At 44.2% G+C, this 10,546-nt stretch overlaps 1 protein-coding gene across 1 annotated transcript in view; it reads right to left on the bottom strand.

The window, feature by feature from the left end:
* pign (phosphatidylinositol glycan anchor biosynthesis, class N) overlaps window positions 1–2,275 on the bottom strand; it is a 201,491-nt gene extending 199,216 nt beyond the window's left edge. Inside the window, exons 1-3 of the mRNA XM_051928776.1 lie at window positions 1,940–2,275; window positions 1,214–1,675; window positions 589–874 (exon numbers count right to left, since the gene is read on the bottom strand). Of these exons, the coding sequence (XP_051784736.1) occupies window positions 589–874; window positions 1,214–1,675; window positions 1,940–2,275 (1,084 nt within the window). The remainder of the gene's footprint in view (window positions 1–588; window positions 875–1,213; window positions 1,676–1,939) is intronic.
* Between the last annotated feature and the right edge of the window lie 8,271 nt (window positions 2,276–10,546).

Genomic DNA, 10,546 nt, shown 5'->3' with positions numbered 1-10,546 from the left:
ATTGTTTCATCACACGAGAAGTGAAAGGTGTGCCTTGATCAGTTAAAATTTCCTTAGGAATGCCAATACGGGTGAACATCACAGAGAGAGCTTTGGCTACAGACGAGGAGTTTGCCTTTTTCAAAGCAGGTACTTCTGGATATCGCGTTGCATAATCAACTAACACCAGCATATACTGGAAACCATTTTTAGTTCTAGGCAAAGGTCCTACAATATCTAAACCCACCCTCTGAAAGGGGACATCCAAAATAGGCATAGGGCAAAGGGGAGCCCTAGGAGGCTTATGAGCAGAGACGATTTGGCAGTCAGGGCATGAAGTGCAGAACCGTTCAACATCTTTTCCCATATTTAGCCAATAAAATCACTTCGATAATCGCTCTCTTGTTTTATCAGACCCCAGGTGTCCTCCCAAGATATGAGAGTGAGCCAGCTGTAAAAGAATTTCCGTATGTGCTTCAGGTACTACTAATTGCTCAATAAATTCTCCCAATAAATGGTCCGAAATCACTCTGAAAATACAACCATCTTTCACCAGAAAGTGTGGTGTTTTTAGGCTCCCATTATATCGGTCTTGGTAATAGGAGTCACTGGCAGTGTAAGCCTGGTTAAATGCATACTCCAACGAGCTATGAGCACGCTGCAAGCGCACAAAATCCTGCTGCTCGCTAGAACTTGGTTTGGGTTCTGAGACATTTACAATTTGAGAGGACGTGGAAGGGTCTTGACAATTTGAGAAATTCTCCAGGGAGTTTTCCTCCAACTCACTGGAGAGATCTGGTCCAATATGTAAATTGGGACCTAAATTGTTCCCTACTGTGACCAGTTTCCCGTCTCCCTCCCCCCGAATGGGTTTAACAGGTGAGTCGATTAGTGACTGGTGTTAAGCCATTAATATAGGAAAAAGAGCATTCCTTCTGCCTATCAGCAAAGGCCAAGGGCATGAATCAGAAATAGCAGACCACACTTTAAAGTGACGACTCTTATAAGTTAAAGGAAGAAATAATGTCTCATAGTTCTTAACATCTCCATGTACACAGCGTATGTTAACAGTCTCAGTATTACTATGGTAACTGTCGTCAAGACAGTCGCATCTGACAACACAAAGGTCACTGCCTCAGTCCAAAAACGCTGTCACCTGTCGGCCCCCGAACTTTACAGAGAAAAATAAGCCATCTTTGTTTTTCGACGGATCCGGGATATTCGAGCAACAAACCTCTGCTATGCCAATTTCCATTGAACGGGCTGGAGACAGACGACAATCTCTCACTAAATGACCAGGCTGATCACACCGGAAACATCTTCGCTCGCCGGCACCGAATCGACGACGTCCACGACCTCTGTCTCCGGTAGCAGGCATCTCATTTGTGGTTGCAGCAACTGCATTTCCTGGTGGTCTAGCCGACGACATCTGAATATCAGTTGTTGAAGGATGACGAGGTACACAGTCAAGTTGACGAGGATACTCTGGGCATTCCCTTATAGGTTTTAACACAGGATACTGAGTACTGAAGCTACTGCTTGTTTTGAAAGCGGTCTGGGAGCCTTCTAGACGTTGTGAAATAATATCTAGAGATTCAAGATTGTGACGAAGAAATTCATCTCGGATGGGCGCAGGTATTCCAAACAGCACTACGTTCATAACAACTTTTTCGACGATGTGCTCAACCTTATCTCCCTCAAACCAGCATTGCACTTTAAGAATCAAATCTTGTATCTGAGCACGAACAGACCTGTCCATATCCAACCTCCAGTTGTAAAGTGCAAAACCTTTTGACAAAAACGTCGTGGCTTTCTTCAAGACAAGCTGATCTTTCAAAAAATCATAATCGCCAAATTTGTCGTTAGGTATATTTCGTAATGAAAGTAGTGCATCACCAGACAAAAACGGGGTGATGATAACAGCCCAATGACGTTTGTCCCATCCTAACACAGTCGCCACTTGTTCAAAAGCCAAAAGAAATAGCTCTGGGTCATCAGATGGGCCCATCTTCGACAGGACATTCTTAGCATTGTCCGGAAGTGGAGGCAAAGGAATCACACGTCTAGTAACTTGCGCAGGTGCTGGTGCTGGTGGAGGTGGAACATACTGTTGAGGGATTGGAGAGGCTCTTCGAGGCTGAATATATTGTTGGGTGTCTGTTCGTCTGACAGACGGAGGCTGGAGGCTAGACGCAGGACGTTCGGAATGTAAATCATCTTCCGAATCATATGGGATAGGAACATTCTGGGCGATTTGGAAAAGGTATTCGGCTTCCGCTTGTGCTAATGCATCCATCTGTGCAACCACTCCTGGTACCACTTGTCACACTTGGGTTACAAGATTGCACAGAAGACCAGTGGAAGTTGAAGAAACTCGAATTTTTATTCAAACACTGCAAACAAACATTTATCTTTTAAAACTGTTTCAAACGTGCTCCTTGAAAGAGTTTACACCTCCGCTTGTCATTTAAAAGCAACCAAGGATTTCTTCTTCTTTGGAGGAATACGTGCCAGGAGCACCAGAAGTCTGAGAGAGAGAAAGAAGCAGAAAATCAATTTATAACCACAGAGAGAAGTTGGCACAGGCTTTTTGACAAGGCGGAGTAGCGCGCGGGAGGCAGATTACGCGACAGAGCCGGCCAGAAGGAAAAGGAGAAATGTGAAGGTAGTCTGTTTATGTTTCCTAGGGGTTTCCTAGGGCTTTTTCCAGGGGCGTCTGTATCTTTTTGGGGGTAGGATTAGCTTCGCAGCTCACAATATATATATATATATATATATATATATATATATATATATATATAATGTGTGTGTGTGTTTGTGTACAGTGGGGCAAAAAAGTATTTGGTCAGCCACCAATTATGCAAGTTCTCCCACTTAAAAACATGAGAGAGGCCTGTAATTTTCATCATAGGTATACCTCAACTATGAGAGACAAAATGAGAAAAAAAAATCCAGAAAATCACATTGTCTGATTTTTGAAGAATTTATTTGCAAATTATGGTGGAAAAAAAGTATTTGGGCAATAACAAAAGTTCATCTCAATACTTTGTTATATACCCTTTGTTGGCAATGACAGAGATCAAACGTTTTCTGTAAGTCTTCACAAGGTTTTCACACACTGTTGCTGGTATTTTGGCCCATTCCTCCATGCAGATCTCCTCTAGAGCAGTGATGGTTTGGGGCTGTCGCTGGGCAACACGGACTTTCAACTCCCTCCAAAGATTTTCTATGGGGTCGAGATCTGGAGACTGGCTAGGCCACTCCAGGACCTTGAAATGCTTCTTATGAAGCCACTCCTTCGTTACCCGGGCGGTGTGTTTGGGATCATTGTCATGCTGAAAGACCCAGCCATGTTTCATCTTCAATGCCCTTGCTGATGGAAGGAGGTTTTCACTCAAAATCTGACGATACATGGCCCCATTCATTCTTTCCTTTACACGGATCAGTCATCCTGGTCCCTTTGCAGAAAAACAGCCCCAAAGCATGATGTTTCCACCCCCATGCTTTACAGTAGGTACGGTGTTCTTTGGATGCAACTCCGCATTCTTTCTCCTCCAAACACGACGAGTAGAGCTTTTACCAAAAAGTTTTATTTTGGTTTCATCTGACCATATGACATTCTCCCAATCGACGGGCCTGCACATGTACTGTCTTAAGCAGGGGGACACGTCTGGCACTGCAGGATTTGAGTCCCTGGCGGCGTAGTGTGTTACTGATGGTAGACTTTGTTACTTTGGTCCCAGCTCTCTGCAGGTCATTCACTAGCCCCCCCAGTGTGTGGTTCTGGGATTTTTGCTCACTGTTCTTGTAATCATTTTGACCCCATGGGGTGAGATCTTGCGTGGAGCCCCAGATCGAGGGAGATTATCAGTGGTCTTGTATGTCTTCCATTTTCTAATAATTGCTCTCACAGTTGATTTCTTCACACCAAGCTGCTTAATAATAATAATAATTCATTACATTTATATAGCGCTTTTCTCAGTACTCAAAGCACTACCTATTGCAGATTCAGTCTTCCCAGCCTGGTGCAGGTCTACAATTTTGTTTCTGGTGTCCTTTGACAGCTCTTTGGTCTTGGCCATAGTGGAGTTTGGAGTGTGACTGTTTGAGGTTGTGGACAGGTGTCTTTTATATTGATAATGAGTTCAAACAGGTGCCATTAATACAGGTAACAAGTGGAGGACAGAGGAGCCTCTTACAGAAGTTACAGGTCTGTGAGAGCCAGAAATCTTGCGTGTTTGTAGGTGACCAAATACTTATTTTCCACCATAATTTGCAAATAAATTCTTTAAAAATCAGACAATGTGATTTTCTGGATTTTTTTTTTCTCATTTTGTCTCTCATAGTTGAGGTATACCTTTGATGAAAATTACAGGCCTCTCTCATGTTTTTAAGTGGGAGAACTTGCACAATTGGTGGCTGACTAAATACTTTTTTGCCCCACTGTATGGGGAAGCGAAGGTCTGTTATACGGTTTGCATATTTGTAGCTAGAAATCCACAAAGCAGCAAACACTTTATGGACTGTCATTTTCAATGCCAAAAGCAAAAAATTGACCGAAGTGACAAGAAAGGCAGTTTACAGCTTTCCTTGCAATGCATGCCCAGTGGTATACATGGGACAAACCTCTTAAAGACTTGCAACACATACAGTAATCCCTCGCTATATCGCGCTTTGATTTTCGCGGCTTCACTCTATCGCGGATTTTATATGTAAGCATATCTAAATATATAACGCGGATTTTTCGCTGCTTCGCGGGTTTCTGCGGACAATGGGTCTTTTTACTTCTGGTACATGCTTCCTCAGTTGGTTTGCCCAGTTGATTTCATACAGGAGACGCTATTGACGGATGACTGAGAAGCTACCTAATCAGAGCACACAGTTAAGTTCCTGTGTGCTGATTGGCTCAGCGACGGAGTGCTTAATTAACCAGGAAGTCTCATCTCACTCATTCAGCATTAACATGCTCCTGCTACTGCTTCAGGGGCCGTGTCCAAGCGCCAACAGGAAATGCAAATGATTGCAGAAAAGGTCAAAGTTTTGGATATGTTGAAGGAAGGGAACAGCTACACCGCTGCAGGACACCATTACGGCATCAATGAGTCCACAATTCTTTTTATTTAAAAAGGAGGAAAAGCATATAAGATCTATGGCCGCAGTGTCCTTTAACCAGGGCGCAAAACAAGTTGCAAGTGGATGTGATAAGGCAGTAGTCTGGATGGAATCTGCTTTAGGGATTTGGATTGAAGAGTGCTGGAAGAAGAACAACGGCGGTGCTACACAGTCGCCTGAAGAGGCTCCTTTAGAAGAGCTGTAACGCTATCCTTTGTTGTGCAGTAAAATTAAACTCATCGTTATCGGACAAGTCGTCGTGTCATTGTTGGTGAGTAACCATAATTAATTATCTATGTACAGTACTTATTACACGTACATAGTTTAGTGTCACTGTACACACATTTTACTGTATACAATTTTTCTTGCATTGTACGTATTTATAGCTGGTGGCCTGTCTTTCGTAATGGCTGTAACATATGTGATATCAGAGACGCTCGATATCTTTAAAATAATATTTAGGTTTTACTGTATATAAACTGTGTTTACATACATAATTTCAACGAATCTTACCTAATATCTAAGAGAATACAAAGGGTTTATGCTGTATAATTGTGCGGGAAATTTTTATAATAGTGTGGGAGAGTTTATAAGGGCTTAAAATATATAAAAAGAACCATATGAACATATGGTTTCTACTTCGCGGATTTTCACCTTTCGCGGGGGGGTTCTGGAATGCAACCCCCGCGATGGAGGAGGGATTACTGTATTCAGGAACATTGCAGTGCCGTCAGATGGAAAGACCCACGGCCTCTGATTTACATACATACAAGTTCCACTGGGCACACATTTAACTGGGACACTGTGAAAGAAAAATTCAGGGCCAACACTAAGAATGCTAGAAAGCTGGCTGAATCTTGGCTATTTAATGAAAATACCATTAACAGACATTTGGACTTGAACCCAGCATATGCAGGCTTAAAAGAAGAACATTCAAATAATAAAAAAAAGACTTTATGACCAACACCTTCTCAACTCCACCATATTTATCTACACCACTCCCTTACAACCTCTCCAAAACAGCACCAACCTTCATCTGCTATATATTGCCTTTGATTCCTGTATGTGTAATCATTTTCCTCTGATGATGACACCAGGTAGGTTGTCGAAAGCTTTTTTTTTTTGTAATTATTCCTATTTTAAGATAGGCCTATATGTCTCATTTTCTCCCTTTGTGGATTTCTAACTATAATGAGGGTGAGTCAAAAATTATCCGCACTCCTGTTCTGTTAAAACTTCTGTTGGCAACACTGTCTTATCAGCGCTTTCTGTACAAGGTCCCGGTCTCCCCAGTCACTGCTGTGTAGTTGTGAATGTGTTATGTCAGATCATTTGTAACTGAGGAGCGAGAAACAATGGCTGGCCCCACTTGTGATTTGCAAGATGAGCAACATGCAGTAATTTGTTTTTTTGTGGTCTGAGGGTGTTCCTGCTGCTGATATTTATCAAAGACTTTGTGTACAGTATGGAGAAAGTTTTTTGTCGCAAAGAAGTGTGTTTGAATGGATAGAGACATTCAAGGAAGTTCTCACAAATGTCAGCCATGAAGAACTAATGACAACATTGAGGATGTGAAATGATTGTAATGAATAGACGAGTGACAGCAGATGATGTGGTAAATCATTTGCAAAACAGTCATCGCTCTCGGGTCAGGTCAGGGCAGGTTAGGGTGCTTGCACTGGTATAGCATGTTGCTGCACCCACCACACGACGGAACAGTTCAGGATCCTGGTTGGCAACCCCCCAGGCAGACATGCGGTCCAGTCCCACCCTCCGGAAATCCTCAATCTTCCGCAGCCAGGTGTTATGTGGGTGTCCCCTTGGCCTGGCCCAGCCTCTCAGATCCTCAACACTGAGGATCCCACGAGCTGGATCACCCTCGGGGAAATTGCACCTCATGGCCGTAGTGCCATAACTGACGCTTCCTCACAATGCAGGTCATGTGCCTCATTCGGGACTCCATGAGCAACTGCCCAATCGACACAAAGTCAAACCAGCAGTACCCAAGGATTCTCCTATGAGACATGGTACGAAAGGAGTCCAATCTTCGTCTAAGGCACTGGATAGCGTCCATGTCTCGCAACCATATAGTAAGACAGGAAGCACCAGGACTCAAAAGACTTGGACCTTTGTCCTTTTGCATAAGTATCAGGAGCACCACACACCCCTTTCCAGCAACCTCATGAACCCCCATTCTCTCATAATCAGTCTACTGACTTCATAGGTAGAGTCACCAGAGACATGAACGTCACTGTTGAGGTAAGTAAACCTCTTGATAAAGTCGGCACTCTCTCTGCAGACACACACTGCTGATGACTGTGCCTAAGAGGTCATTAAAGGCCTGTATCTTGGTTTTTATCCAGGACATTCGCAAGTCCAGACACTTGGACTCCTCGCTAAGTCTCTTGAGAGCCCCAATCAGAGCCTCCATTGGCTCCGTGAAGGTCACAGCATCCTTGGCAAAGTCAATCTTTCTTTGCCAACGGATGCCCCACAGCCACTGGACCCCACGGCCTTGCCTAACACCCAGTCCATTGAACAGAGTAGGAGCAAGAACACACCCCTGATGAACCCCAGAATCAACTGGAAAAAATGCCTCCAGTCTGCACAGCACTCACAGTACCGGTGCACAGGCCGGCCATTATATCCAGCAACCTTGAGGGGATCCCGCGAATCCTCAGGATGTCCCACAGGGCAGCTCCATCAACTGAGTCAAATGCTTTACAAAAATAGACAGAGGCTATAAAGAAACTCTGCCGATATTCGTGTTTGCGCTCCATGAGAACCCTCAGTGCCAGGATGTGGTTGATGGTAGACTTCTTTGGCGTAAAACCAGACTGCTCCAGTTGCTGGTATGTGAGCAGGTCTTCGTGGATCCTATTGAGCACGACCCTAGCAATGTTCTTACCTGTTACGGAGAGCAGTGTTATTCCCCTGTAGTTGCCACAATCCAGGTGATCACCCTTCCTTTTCCAGATAGGGACGACAAGTCCTGTTTTCCAATCAGTTGGGATGACTCCAGTCCCCCAAATGGAAGCAAAGATTGCTTGCAATGCCAGGAGGACAGCCTTACCACCAGCTTGGAGAAGTTCACCCCGGATACCACAGATCCCTGAAGCCTTCCCTACCTTCAGCTAGTTCACTACCTGTGCAATCTCGGTGAGATTGGGTGGTTCACAGCTAATTGGAGGATCAGCCTCAAGAACCGTGGACCCAGAGATATCCAATGTCTTAGCTGGAGGATCAGTTTTAAACAGCTGCTCAAAGTAGCCTGCCCAGTGGGTCCGTAAGGACCATTCCATCAGCCGCCCTGACTGTGACTCTCAGATTCGGATGTGCGTAATGTTTTGATTCCTCTGTAAACAGGACATGGGGCACTAGGTCATAGATGATGTTTCACTTGCTCACAGATTCCTCTAACAAATGCCTCCTTATCTGCCCTTAGAGCCCTCACAGCCGTCCTTCTCAGTTCCCGGTACAGACCGGAGTTGCCATCAAGCCGTGTGCTGTGACTCCTCTCGATGATATTCAGGGTGTGTTGCGAGATGAAACACCTCCTTTTGGGAACACCACTAACACCAACACAACCCTCAGCAACCTTCAGGGTCTTGTCACAGAAGGTCTCCCATATCACATGAGAATTGGCAGTCGCACCCAAATTCCCAAATCCATAAGTTCTTCACACAAACTGTGTGCATACTCATCAGACACTCATTGTCCTGGGTATGACGTTAAACTGCATCCAGCCCTGCAAGCAGTCCTCTAACTTGCTGGGAAGTCATGGCAGTTGGTGGCAGGATTGGCAATCCAGCCACTGTTTTTTTTAAAAAAAAAAACAAAACTTCACACAGCTCTGAGACAACAGAAAGGACTCCTATCTGCTCTCTACGGGAGTAGGGCGGCTGCTCACATTATGAAGAGGATGGAGGAAGGCCCTCGGGAGCCCCATCTTCAGAAGAATTATTTTATTCGCAAATTTGCTTGGTGCTTGATAGGTAACACTCCTCTGATCATGGGTGACGTCTGTGCAGCCTCTGGCACTGACAGGGCTGGCAATGAGGATTGTCTGATTCCCCATGGGTCTGGTGACTGTGGTAAAAGTGGATCCAAGTTCCTTGACTTTACAAAAGGTTAGAGGCTGTGGAATTGCTGGATCCTGGTTCCAGCTCCCTGAGGTGCATTGTTGGACTTGGTACTTATGGGCAGATTCTGAAGGCTCTTACAAAACTGCAGGGTTTACAGAAGTACCCAATTTGTGAATTCTAAATTCTGACCACAGACTTGTTGTTGCTACTCTGAAAATCCAGTAGGTTACCACCTCCTAGGAAAATGAGGTTGGACCTAGCCAGACTCCAAGATCAGGCTGTTTCTGACGAGTTAGCATTTCACGGTTCTGCCTATGCAATAATCCACTACAGACTTGGGTGTCGAAAGAAGCCCTACGAGAACAAAGATTCATGTCTGATGAAAAGGTGAAGACAGTGGTGTATTCGTGGCTCACAGCTCAGACTAAAATATTTTTTAGTAAAAAAAATACGAAAGCTTGTTGACAGTGTATATACAGTATATAGTAACAAGACAAGAGAGAGAAACAGGTTTGGGGATCTACCCTGTATGTTGTAGGTCAAGTACAACCCCAAATCAGAAAAAGTTGGGACAGTGTGGAAAATGTGAATAAAAAAAGAAAAAAGCAAGTTATAAATTCTCCTCAAATTTTATTTCATTGCAGACAGTATGAACACAAAATAATTCATGTTTTTTTTTTGTCAACCTCATTTGATTTGTAAATAAATATCCATTCTTGCCATTCAGGCTTGCAACACATTTCAAAAAAAGTTGGGACAGTACAGCATTTACCACATTGTACAGTTCCCCTGTCTTTTAACAACACTTAAAAGACATTTAGGCATTGAAGAAATCAGGTGACTAAGTGTTGCAGGTGTTAGTTTGTCCCATTCTTCCTGCAAACAGCGTTTTAGGTGCGCAACAGTACAGGGTCTTCGTTGACGCATTTTTCGTTTCAAAATGCGCCAAACATTCTCTATAGGAGACAAATCAGGGCTGCAGGCAGGCCAGTCAAGCATCCGCACCCTCTTCTTACGCAGCCATGCCTTTGTTATGCGCGCAGTATGTGGTTTGGCATTGTCTTGCTGAAATAAGCATGGGCGTCCCTGGAAAAGACGTCGTCTTGAAGGCAGCATTTGTTCCTCCAAAACTGAGATATACTTCTCCGCATTGATGGTGCCATCGCAGAAGTGCAAGTTACCTTTGCCGAAGGCACTGACACAACCCCATACCATGACAGACCCTGGCTTTTGGACTTGTATCTGGTAACAGTCTGGATGGTCCTTTTCCTCTTTGGTCCGCAGCACACGGCGTCCATTTCTTCCAAAAAAGATGTGAAAAACCGATTCGTGTGACCACAATACAAGTTTCCACTGCACAATGGACAATC

This window comes from Erpetoichthys calabaricus, chromosome 6 (genome assembly GCF_900747795.2).
Source record: "Erpetoichthys calabaricus chromosome 6, fErpCal1.3, whole genome shotgun sequence".
Lineage (NCBI taxonomy): Eukaryota > Metazoa > Chordata > Cladistia > Polypteriformes > Polypteridae > Erpetoichthys > Erpetoichthys calabaricus.
Note: the sequence above shows the minus strand (reverse complement) of the source record. Positions and strands in the feature narration are given on the sequence as shown.